This window comes from Marmota flaviventris, chromosome 11 (genome assembly GCF_047511675.1).
Source record: "Marmota flaviventris isolate mMarFla1 chromosome 11, mMarFla1.hap1, whole genome shotgun sequence".
Taxonomy (NCBI): Eukaryota; Metazoa; Chordata; class Mammalia; order Rodentia; family Sciuridae; genus Marmota; species Marmota flaviventris.
In genome coordinates, this window is record NC_092508.1 from 33,047,939 (window position 1) to 33,060,961 (window position 13,023).

Consider the following 13,023-nt stretch of genomic DNA (forward strand, 5'->3'; position numbering starts at 1 on the left):
CTGATGGAGAAAGAAAATGTGATACACACACACACACACATATACCTACACACAACCCCACACAAACACATATGTATATGTATATGTATATACACACACACACACATACAATGGAATATTATTTGACTGTAAAAAACAATGATATCCTATCATTTGCAGCAAAATAGGTACAACTAGAGGACGTCATGTTACGTAAAATAAATCAGACACATAAAGACAAATACCTCATATTCTCCCCCCCCTTTCATATATGGATGCTAAAAAAGTAGATCTGAATGCAAAACAGTGATTATTAGAGGCAGATGGAGGTGGAGAGGAAGGGAGATACAGAAAGAATGGATAACAGGTACTGAGATGCAGTTAAATTGAAGGAATATAATTAAGGGTGTAGCTGCATAGTAGAGCACTTGCCTCGTGTGCTTGAGGCCCTAGGGTTCCACCCAAACACAAAAGGAGAAGGAGAAGAAGAAGGAGAAGAAATAAGTTCTAGTGAATGTAGTTCATAATAACCTATTATCTCTTTTGTGAATACCTAGAAGAGAGGAGCTCAAAAACCCCAAACACAAAGTACAAAGTAAAGATGAGGAGGTGGAAATGTCAACTACCTGATTTGATCAGCACACATTGTATATATGTATTGAAACATCACACTGTACTTCATAAGTATGTACAATTGTTACATATTAATAAAAATTTTTATTTTTCCTCCCATCTCAGCATCCTGGGTAGCTGGACAATAGGGGCTCTGAGCCCAGCTTGATCAGGAAACACTCACCACAACAAAGATACATCCTACAGAATGGGAGAAAAAATTTGCAAACTATTCATCTGAAAAAGATGTTTAAGGAAAAGGAAATGCTAACTACCCGGTTCTTATCATTATGCACTGTATATATTGAATCATCACACCACACCCCACAGATAGTGCAATTAAAATGATAATATAAAAGATCAGTCACAATTGCTACCTTATTCATACCATAGCATATTCATAAATTATATCTCAGCTTTTCTCATAGAGTGCCTTGTATCAAGTGTCACTAGGATACAAATCAGCCTCCTTCACTAGATTATGAACTTCTATTGAATAGAGGTCGCAACCACCCCCTGATATGCCCTGGCAGCTAATATGCTCATCCAATGACTTTGTTCAGCATCTGCTACATGTCAGGTATTGTTCTGGACACTGTCTACTTAGTGACTACTCATTAGTTGTTAGTTCAGTTCAGTGGAAAGAACCAGTCATGTCTGAACTCACGGCTGACCACCTGTGCCCTGAGGTGACAGCTCCAGACAGAAGTCCTCTCAATATGCACAGCTGGTGCCTCCTGTCCCTCGTCAGCTGGCTGGAGTCAGTGTGCTCTTGTACAGCCCAAGCCTTAGATACAGGGTGACAGCCCATTATTTTCACACCTGTGCAGGTGTGACTAGAGCCAGTCTTGGGGCTGCCAGGTGAATGCAACTGGAGTAGAGGTGGGGACAGGGTGGGAAGAAGAGAGTCCAGGCAGCTGTGGCTGAAAAGCCTTTGCTAGCCCCTGCCTGCCTTCAATCAGCCTGGACAAACAATGCCACTCTCATCCAGTCCCTTTCTCTGCAGATTTCATTTCTGAAATTATGTATGAATAGTATTCTCACTCCCATTTATCTTTGGCAACCATGTGTTCCTGATCATATGGTTTTGGCAACCACACATACCAGGTTATAAAGAAGAAAATCCTCGAGCTGGGATTGTAGCTCAGTGGTACAGCGCTTGCCTACATGTAATGCACTGGGTTCATTCCCCAGCACCACATTAAAAAAAAAAAAAAAATATATATATATATATATATATATATATATCCCATCTACAACTAAAAATATTTTTAAAAAAGAAGAGAATCGTGAAGTGGTCTGAATTTTCTCATTATAAGAAGTCTTGATTCCTGAACAAACCATTTAGCATCAAAAGCTTTGACCAGCCACATGTCACAAACATAAAGGTATAACAACCAAAATTGCAAATGGCAAAAAATTAAGCTCCAGTTCCTATAAAAGCTCAGTTGGCTTGGGTTTAAATTCTATCCCAATGACTTCCTAGCTGTGTGACCTTGGGGAATTTATTTGGCCAATCTGTTCCTTGGTTTCTTAACCTGTCAAATGGGGGTGATATAAATAAATATCTTACATGAAAATAATGAAGTTGAGCCATGACTTCTTTACTCACAAAAAAATTAATTCAAAATGGAACAAACACCTCAACATAAGAGCTAAAACTATAAAGCTCTTAGAAGAAAAACTTCATAACAATGGATTTGGCAATGATTTCTTGGATATGACACCAGAAGAACAGGCAAAAAAAGAAAGAAAAAGTAGATAAATTGGATTTGAGGGGAGGGCTGAGGCTTTGGGGATGGGAAGGATGGTAGGATGAGACAGACTTTATTACTCTCTATACCTGTATGATTACACTACTGGAGTGACTCTGAACTATGCACAGCCAGAGGAATGAGAAGTTGTGCTCCATTCATGCACAATATGTCAAAATGCATTCTAATAAAATAAATTAATTAATTAAAAAAGAAAAACAATTAAAAACTGCTGTGCATCAAAGAATTCTATGAACAGTGAAAAGGTAACCTACAGAATAGGGTAAAACATTTGCAAATTTATGTCAGAATATTTAAGAATTCCTACAACTCAAAACCCAAAAATCCAGTTAAAAATGGTTTTTGAATAGATTATATTAAAAAAAAAAGATGTGCAGATGGCCAATAAACCCATGAAAAGATGCTCAATGTCACCTTCCGCTAGGGAGAGGCAAATCAAAACTGCAGTGAGCTACTACTTCATACCAGTTAGGATAACTTCTATAGAATTTTAAAGAGAGAGGGAAAAGAAAACAGAAAACCAGTGTCAGCAAGGATATGGAGAAACTGGAGTGCTTTGTGCACTGCTGGTGGGAATGTAAAATGGTGGAAAACAGTACAGTGGTTCTTGAAAAAATTAAAAAATAGAATTGCTCATTATCTAGCAATTCCATTTCTGGATACATACACAGAGGAACTGAAAGCAGGAACATGTACAGATAGTGTATTCTCATGTTTCTGGGGCATTATTCACTATAGCCAAAGTCTGAAAACAACCCAAGTGTCCATTGATGGGTGAATGGATAAACAAAATGTGGTATAAACACATGATGGACTATTGCTCAGTTTTAAAAGGGAAGAATTTCTGTTAGGCATAGTAGCCTGTAATCTCAGTCAGTCGGAGGCTGAGGCAGGAGGATGGCAAATTCAAAGCCAGCCTTAGCAACTTATCGAGGCCCTAAGCAACTTAGTGAGACCTTGTCTCAAAATAAAAAGGCCTGGGGATGTGAATCAGTGGCTAAGCATCCCTGGGTTCAATCTCCAGTACCAAAAATAAAAAATAAAAATAATTTTTAAAAGGCTGGAGATGTAGCTCAGTGATAGAGTGTCCCTGGGTTCAATCTCTAGTACCAAAACAAAAACAAAGAGGAGTGTGTAAGGTTTTTCTGTAGAATTCACTCATATGATGCACTCAGAGTAGTTGAATTCATTGACACAGGAAGTTGGAAGTTAGTTGCCTGGGGCAAATGGCAGGAGGAAATTGGTTGTTAATATTAAATGGATACAGTGTTTCAGTTTGGTAAAATGAAAAAATTTCGAAAATGAATGGTAGGGGCTGGGGATGTGGTTCAAGTGGTAGCGCGCTCGCCTGGCATGCGTGCGGCCCGGGTTCGATCCTCAGCACCACATACCAACAAAGATGTTGTGTCCGCCGAAAACTAAAAAATAAATATTAAAAATTAAAAAAAAGAAAGAAAATGAGTGGTAGGAATGTTTGTACAACAATGTGAAATGCACTTAAACCACCAAACTCTACACTTTCAAAAAATGGTTAGAATGGTAAATTTTATTATGTATGTTGCCACAATAAAAATGGAGATAAATTATAAAGTTATTGTGAGGATTAAATATAAAGTGAAATGATTTGAATGGTGACTGCCATAATAGTAAGTTCTAGATGAGCATTATTATAAATGTTCTCTGTTGCTTATACAGGGAACTGATGGATGAAGAACATAAATCTAGAAAAACAAGAGTCTACTGGATCATATATATTGTTTAATATAAAAATGTTATTTATAACCCAGATTGATTTTTAATGAAAATCTGATTTGTTTTTAGAATTGAAAAGAGTTATTTTAAGGAAAGACAAAACTCTGTGTGTGTGTGTGTGTGTGTTGTGGGGGATGGAACCCAGGGCCTTGCACATGCTAAGCAAACACTCCATCACCAAGCCACATCCCAGCCCCAGATCCACTTTTTACAAACACTGTTAAATCTGGGGAGATGCTTTCTCCACCTGGGCTATTTGGAGTCTTCCAAAGTCAGGCCCTCTCTTAAGAGTGGGGCTTTGGAAGGGTTGTCCAAGCTCCAACTTTAACTCTGTTGCATGTGTAATTTTGGACAAGTTATTTAGTGTCAAGTCCCAGTTTCTTTCCCCTATAAAATGGAGGCAGTTCGAGCATTCAGTTCATGGGCTTGAACGGATTGAGAGAAGCTATTACACAGATACGTAAGAACTCCACGAGTGTCAGGTTATTGACATTACCTTTGAGTTCGCCCACCTTTCTCTTTGGTCCTTCCTACTTCTAGGTTTATGAAAACCTCTAAGTACAAGTGCTCAGGACCTGCACAAATGCAGGACACCAGGAAAAAGAGCAGTCAAGTCACTTCCTTGCTTAGCCTTGCTGCCTCCTTAACACTTGATTGACAGCTGTGGGAATACTTCTCCTTTTTTAGGGACATCATCAAACAAGTAGCCGGTTATTGATCAGGTCTTGCAAAGGGAATTTTCATCCCCCTGATCTTTGGCTGAAAGGGTAATATCCTCCATTCTGTATTTTCTTATTTTAAATGAGTTTATGTTATGTAAGATGGGAAAAATAAGCTTGATTCAAATACATATTTCTCGTAGTATTTTCTTACTTGATACAGTGGTAAACTTCCATGGGTTAGACAGTGTCCGAAAACAATAACCAAAGAATTAAGTGCCTTGAGTATTAGAATGTGGGGAGAAATTAGGGGGTATAGTTGAGTGTGGATCTAATCAATGGAACAAGGCTGACAATACTTCAAAATATAGTCCCACTTATAAAGGAAATGGTTGTAGCAATACAACCTTGGTTGAAGTCTGCTATAATTATCTAAATCCCATTTATCCCTCCACAGAATAGAAAAATGGCATGCTATTCTTTATTTTAATATATTGCTTAATCAACATCTCATTATGGGGCATTGCCATGGTTTGAACATGTCCTCTAAAAGTTTATATATTGGAAATTTAATCTTTGCATTCATATGTTGATGGTATTTGGAAGTAGGGCCTTTGAGACATAATTGGGATTAGATGATGTCATGAGGGTGTGGTCCCTATAGAAGCATTAGTGGCTTTTTAAGAATAGAAGAAAGCTTGCTTGCTCTATCACTCCATTTGATGTTTTCTGCCATGTTATGATGCAGCAAGAAGGCCCTCACCAGATGTGGAGCAGATGCTGGTGCCTGCCCTTGGACTTCCCAGCCTCCAGAACCTCCATTCTTTATACTCAACTGTCATATACAGTTATAGCAACAGAAAATGGACTAATACAGACATATTAAAATATCAGTAGATTTACAATAATTCTAAAAATATAAGAATAAGAAATACTTAACAATTTGAAAATTACTTGATATTTTTGATTTGAGAGATACCTTAGAATTCTGTGATGCTTCAAGAGCATCATTATGACTATCATTTAGAAACTACTCCCAAATTATAGTTATCTAGGTTTTATAGCTATTTGACTTCTAAATAAGAAGTTGAAGGAATGAAAGACCTGAAGAAGAATGATTTTAACTTTCAGAGTGCTGAACAAGATTTATTTCTGTTCTAAAAAGCAAATCAAGGGCTGGGGCTGTAACTTAGTAGTATAACACTTGCCTAGTACATGTGAGGCACTGGGTTTGATCCTCAGCACTACATACAGATAAATAAAACAAAGGTATTGTGTCCATCTATAACTCAAAATTAAAAAAAAAAAAGATCAACCAGCCAATCCCAAAAAACTAAAAGCCGAATGTTCTCTCTAATAAGTGGATACTGATCCATAATGGTGGTGGTGGGGTTTACGGGAAAATGGAGGAACTTTGTTTGGGCAAAGGGGAGGGAGAGGAGGGGAGGGGGCATGGGGGCAGGAAAGATGGTGGAATGAGATGGACATAATTACCCTAGGACTGTGCATATGGTGCAACACTACATGTATACAACCAGAGAAATGAAAAGTTGTGCTGCAATTATGTACAATGAATCAAAATGCATTCTGCTGTCACGTATACCTAATTAAAATAAATAAATAAATAAAAATGAAATAAATGACTCTAAAAATAAACAAATATATTTAGGGAAAAAAAGGCAAATCAACCACCAAGGAACATATTTGTATGTATCTTGAAGTATGAGAACTCTTGGTCTCTTGACTTCACATTTATCTTTGCTCCTTAGGAAGCTGGGCCATATAGATTATTAAAGAGTGAGTGTATGTTGAGGCATAAATTCCAGAGATATTATCATGTGCATCCCATCAGACCCACACATAGAACTGGGGATGCTGGGTGTTACGGTTTGTATGTGAGGTATCTCCCAAAAGCTCATGTGTGAGACAATGCAAGGAGATTTAGAGGAGAAATGATTGGGTTGTGAGAGCCTTAACCCAATCAGTGAATTAATCACCTGATGCGATTAATTGAATGGTAACTGAAGGCAGGTGGGATGTGGCTGGCGGAGGTAGGTATTAGCGGCATGGCTTTGTGGTATATATTTGTATTTGGCAAGTGAAGTCTCTCCCACTTCTTCCTGAGCACCATGCAAACCACTTCCCTCCCCCATACTCTTCTACCATGTTGCTCTGTTTCACCTTGAGCCCCAAGGAATGGAGCCTGCTGTCTATGGATCGAGACCTCTGAAACAGCCCCCACGTAAACTTTTCCTCCTTCTATAGTTGTTCTGGTTGGGTCCTTTTGTCACAGCACCGAAAAAGCTGACTAAAACATTGGGAGATACTTTGGACATTGAATTGCACATCCTTGTAAAGACTCCATTTTCCCAGATCTGAGTGGGGCCCGAGTAGGTTTCTTGATTCTTGGTCCAGCCAGTAGAGATTCTTCCCTCAACAGTTCTACCATACTGGTGAACCCTCCTCATTTATTTCCCTCCACCTTTCTATTTTACTTGGAATATGGTGTCTTTAATTCTTGACCTATCCTATGTGTACAAAGAAATACTGCCCCTGGGGGAAGACAGTATGGTTATCAGTGGTTTCAATTTACAGCATAGTATGTTGGATAAGCACTCTATTGCTGAACTACACCTCCAAAGCACAGTTTGCTATTTCATTTCCTTCCTTCATCTCCCACTTGGATCTCTAGGGCCAACTGTCTACCTCCTTCAAAGCCAAAAATATTTTCTTTTTTCTGTTTTTTTTTAATTCTATGGCTTTAAGAAATAATGTCTGATAAAAAGAAATATATAAATAAAAATATGATTTATAACTACACTAGTCATGGTTGAACCCAGAGGAAAAATTTGATGTGTATACTTCTAAGAATGTATAATTAATCTTTTAAAAATTTGGATCATTTTAGGATGGCAATGTTTTCTATACTGCCAGGTCTGGAATTCTGGTGCAATGATCTTCTTGAGCCAATTACTCAAATTATCTGTGCTTTAGTTTCCTCATCTTTAAAATGGGATCATGGAATATCACTTACCCCCAGGACTGTTAGAAAGCATAAATTAATTATACTTGGGAAGCACTTAGAAGCAAAAGGAACTCAGTAGATATTTTAAAAATATTATAGAACATTGATGTTTTTATTACCTATATATGAATACTGTTTTATTTTTGCATGTAATTTATGACTGATACAGGACTTATCGTCTGACCCAAAACCCATTAAATGATTATACTGTAATTTTTCTAATCAATGTTTATTGTGTTACATTTATTATTTTCAGTGTTTTGCGTACTAATAAATAACTAAAGTATTTAAGAACAATAAAAATAATAATAAAATAAAAATTAGAGATACAAATAACACTAAACATTTTGTGCAATAAATCTTTGGACATATCATTTATTTCCTAGGGGCAAGTTCTCAAAGTAGAAAACTGAATCAAAATGTATTCACTCATTTTAGATTTTTTTCAAAATGCCTTCTAGAAACATCATGTGAATTTCTGTTCCTAATGCATGAAACTGCTGTTTCCCTGTAGCCTTTTCAGCTCTGGGTAGCATTTGGAAATTGTCTTCTTAGTCTGTACTCTTCCTAATCAGATGATGCTCTTTTTTCCAGAGTTCTTCTCTTTGAGTTGCTTTCTCTCCTCTTTTAATATTCTATGTTTTCTAATCTTAATTTTCCTGCCCTGCTATTATTACAAACCTTATTTCCTTTCTGGTTTCTTCACATCATTTCCCTTCTACCCACTTGGAGTTAGACTATTGTATTCTGTTTTGTATGAGCTATAAATCTAATAGATGGATACCAGAGACAGGAACTTATTTTTTTTTTTCATTGAGCCCAAATCTGACCCAAATGAAGTTGTTCCCAAATGGACTCACCTACTTCATAAATTAACAAGATCCCTGTTGCCCAAAGACTGTAACCATATGGACATGCATCTGAGTGCTGTGGGAAGTATTACTCTGGGCAGTTGGTCTGCATAACAGTCAGTGTCTAACCAGAAACTACTCCAAGTATTTAAACACAGAAGGAATTTAATTTAGGGGATTGGTTACACAGGTTTGGGGAGCTCAGAAATCGGATACTGAAGCAATATATTTTCCATGGAGTTCAATACAGTTCAATCTACCCGAACAAAAGGGTAGATAAGTCTCACAGAGCAGGGCCACATTTATGCCAACATCCAGATACAATGCAACTAACGCTCCTGCCTCCTGCTCACGAAGGCAGACTGTGGCCATAATCCTGCCAGTTGCACCCAGGCTGCTAAAGACTACTGTTTCCCACCATGCCACAGGAGAACCCCATACAAGACAACTCTAAGATCAGTAATATCAGAAGCTGGGACCACTCTTATGCTAGAGGGACAAAGGAATTGCTGGTGGAGTCACCTGAAGGAGCTCAGGGCCATCATGTGTCTGTCTGTTGGGAGCTGGGTCACAGATGATGCAGATGTATCTAATCACTTGAGGAGAGTTGGAGGGGGAACCTACCCATCTTTCCCCTTCTCCCTCTCCAGTCTTCTCCCCTTGTCAATTCAATCAGGAACCAGTTGACACAGACAGTTGTGGGATTGTACATAGCCTGTGTTCAACCCCCTTGTGACACAGAGCCAAGCAGGAGAAGGGTGTGCAGAGAGAATCTGAGGGCAAACAGGCAAACACCAGACAGACAGCCTCTGGTGTCCTTCAGGTCCACAGACAATAGGACAAAGTGCAGACCATGCTGTCCCTAGAGGTAGACAGTCCCATTTTTTAATCCTGGCTTAGTGATTTACTAGCTCTCTGGCCTGGGGCAAATCACACAGCTCCTATGAGCTTTAGTTTCCTTATCTACAAAAGGGGGGCAGAAAACCACATTTTACAAGGTCATTGTGAAGATTAAATAAAATAACAGCTACAAAGTAGCAGTAAGCATCTAAGAACAATTGGCTTCCTTTCATCCTAAATGTAGGATTTCAAGACAAAGGACAATTGAGTGTTTGGTCAAGGTCATCCAGCCTTTCTATTTTGAAGTGGGGGAAGGAAACAGAAGGAGCGTTCCTTTGAAAGCTCTGTCTAGGGTGGGGGTAGGTGATAAATTGTCCAATAATGATAATGGGAGACAATCTAAGAAACATTGAAAGTATCATGCATGGCTGATTCATTCCATAAACATTTATGGAAGTGATTTAGACATAGTCCCTGTGATGGGGGAGATGTTATTCTATCAGGGATGACAGATGGTCAGAGATAAATCTCAATGCGTGATGGTATGGGAATGTTTGCAAAAGTAGGAGCCCAGGGATATCTCTGCCTAGGGAAGTGGGAGAAAGCTTCAGAGAGGAGATGATATTTGAGCTGTTTGTTAAAGGGTGGGTAGGAGTTAGGCTGCCATAGAAAGGAAATAGGGTGTTGGAGTGAACTAGGCACATAGGGGGCTGAGGGGCCCCAAGTAGAGATGTTGGCAAGAATAGGTGGGAGATGGAAGAGAAACCAACGTATGGAGGGCCTGGTGTCAGAAGCTAATGATTTTATTAGTCAGCAGAGATGCAAACCACAGAGTAATCCATCATCTCAAATCTAGAATTTCATAAAGGGACACATCTTCCCAGATAATATTATGGCCTTAGTCAAAGGGCCGAAGCCTGCAGTTATATAAGGCAGGGTCTACGTGGGCATCTCACAAGAAAGTCTGAATCAGAAAATGAGCATACTGGGTTCCCCTTAATATTAAATGCAGAATGGAAAAGGTCATTAATTTGTCTTCCAGACGCTGAAGGGACCAAGGTAAATATTTAAAAATGTTCTTCTCTTTTCCACAAAGCCAAGAACATCAGAGGTAGGACGATGATGCTCATGATTCTGAGACAGGATTTCAAGGACTCCTGGTGAAATGTCTGCTGGCCTGAATCTGTCTGAAAGCTTAAAAGGACTTTGTTACTATAACAGAAAAGAAAATACAAAATGGTAACAGAGCCCTTCCTCATGTATTAGCTCATGCAGGCCTCATGAAGATTGTGTGTGGCCAACATACAAACATATTTTAGTGATGAGGAAATGGAGATCTGAGGGTTTCATACCTTTCCTAGGGTCCAGGAAGTTATCCCCAGGACTGCAACCGGATTTCTAGACACACAGGCCAGTGCCTTCCCCAAACCCGAGGAACTGCTCTGCCTACCTGCTTCCTTCCATATGCCAGGACAGCTTCTTTGAGATCTTGAAGGGTACGAAGTTCAAGATCCAGCCCCTTCTTGTGACCTTTGGGGCAGCAGGAGCCCTTTCTCCTCTCTTTGGGGGTCCATGCTGAGATGGCTAGTCCTTCTGAGTAGAGGATCAGGGCACCCTTTCGTGTGCTAAAAGTCTTAGGGAGAAAGAGGTTCCAAGAATGCTGGTTGGCATCCTCCTCATTCTGAGGTTTGCTGACCAGGACATAGTCTTCTGGGGACTTCCAGTTCAAGTAATCCTGTAATGAAAAGAAATTGCCTTGATTGAATCACTGTGGAAGACCCTCTTTTAGCAAATTCCACTCGTGCAGTGTTTGACTTTCCCTTCAGTTACTGATTTTCTCTGAGTTGCTTCATGTGGAATCATGGAACACAATTACTCTTTTATTTTTGGTACTGGGAATTGAACCCAGGGGTATTCTACCACTGAGCTACATGCCCGGCTCTTTTTTGACTTTTTGAGACAGGATCTTGCTAAGTTGCCCAGGCTGGCCTTGAACTTGCAATCCTCCTGCTTCAGGCTCCTGAGTTGCTGGGATTACCGGTGTGAAACACAAATACTCTTCTTAGCAACTGGTTTTTCTTCCCGCATCTCAAAATTAGTAGGACCCAGGGCATGATTCTATTTTATTCCTTACGATTGTCAGGAGAGCCATTCATGTGCTGAGGCTGGAGTGGGTACAGTGTAGGTAATGGGCCAGTTAAAGTTTCCTGATATGCAAGTAGGTAGTCAGAATTGTCAAGGGCAGCAGATAACTTTGAAATTAGATCTGGACGGGTTGGCAGTTTAAATAGGAGAAAACCATTCCAACCCACTACTGGTTCAGCTGCACACAGGGAGAATTTCTACACATTCCAGATGCTATGTAACTTTACCTAATTTGGCTATTTAGGAGCCTATAAAATAGTTATATATCTTGTAAGTAAATGGCATTGGCCATAGAGGTCCTTTGAAATTTTATATGTCTTTTAACACAGCAAAGGTCAAATATCATGACAAACTGCCATGACAATGGAAATCTCTGTATGACCCCAAATTTGCAAAGCACTCCCAATGGATTTCTTATTCCTGGCAGGATTCAAGAAATAAAATTCTAGTACAACCAGGAAATTTTGCCACCTCTTTAAAATCCTCTAAAATGATATTTTTTTGCATATATTAAATATGAATCCTGTGGGTTGAATTCCAGAAAGTTCAAGGAAGCCATTGAAATGGCACAAACACACATAGCATTTCAACCTCAGAGCACGACTTCTAAAAACCAAATAAACAACGGCTTGCCTAGAACCCAGGTGGGAATTCTGGTCATGAACCAAACCACCCAAATTCCAGGCAATCTGGATTCTCCTTCCATCTCAAACACAGAAGGCTGTCCGTCAAGGTGCAAGAGGAAGGAAGAGGGCCCCAGGGGCAATCTTGGGATATGAGGCCAACTACATTAAGATCTGCGAGAGACCCTCACCATCTCAGTAACAACCCACACCAAAACACACCTGGTTCATCCTCAAGTGAAAGGATAGAGCATTCCTCCCCCCACTCCCAAAACATGCCCCTTTTCAGCTATAAGACTCACCTCTGGTTCAAAATAGACTTCCAACTTCTGTTTGTTCTGGACCAACTTCCCGTGTCCCCGGCTCAGGAGAGAGAGCTTAAACATGTTTCCCCTCTGACCACCCTTCTCAGGGGCAGTTCATCTTGGTTTTGAAGGCTGAAAACTGGTCACACCTCAAGATTTCCGAAGCTCAGCAGCAAGCACAAGAAGACCACAAACACTGGGCCTTTTATTAAATACATTTTTCCCTCTTACAGCAGCTTCTTAGTAACAACCAGCCACACAGTTTAGACAGTGTGCATCTTTGTGCAGAGAAAAACAAACTGCCTGCCCAGACTCCTCAAGCCCCGGATTGTATACTCTCCGGACAACCTCTCTGTCCTCTGCGGGAGCCCTTGTTGTCCCTTGGTTCTGGTTGCTCTGTTACTGGCTGTGTGCATCTACAGATCTGGGCCACAGCACCATCCTTTTTATTGTGGCA

At 39.7% G+C, this 13,023-nt stretch overlaps 1 protein-coding gene across 1 annotated transcript in view; it reads right to left on the bottom strand.

Moving 5' to 3' along the window:
* Kiaa2012 (KIAA2012 ortholog) overlaps positions 1-12,647 on the bottom strand; it is a 107,180-nt gene extending 94,533 nt beyond the window's left edge. Inside the window, exons 1-2 of the mRNA XM_071619293.1 lie at positions 12,564-12,647; positions 10,944-11,228 (exon numbers count right to left, since the gene is read on the bottom strand). Coding sequence (XP_071475394.1) covers positions 10,944-11,228; positions 12,564-12,647 — 369 coding nt within the window. The remainder of the gene's footprint in view (positions 1-10,943; positions 11,229-12,563) is intronic.
* Positions 12,648-13,023: the final 376 nt, after the last annotated feature.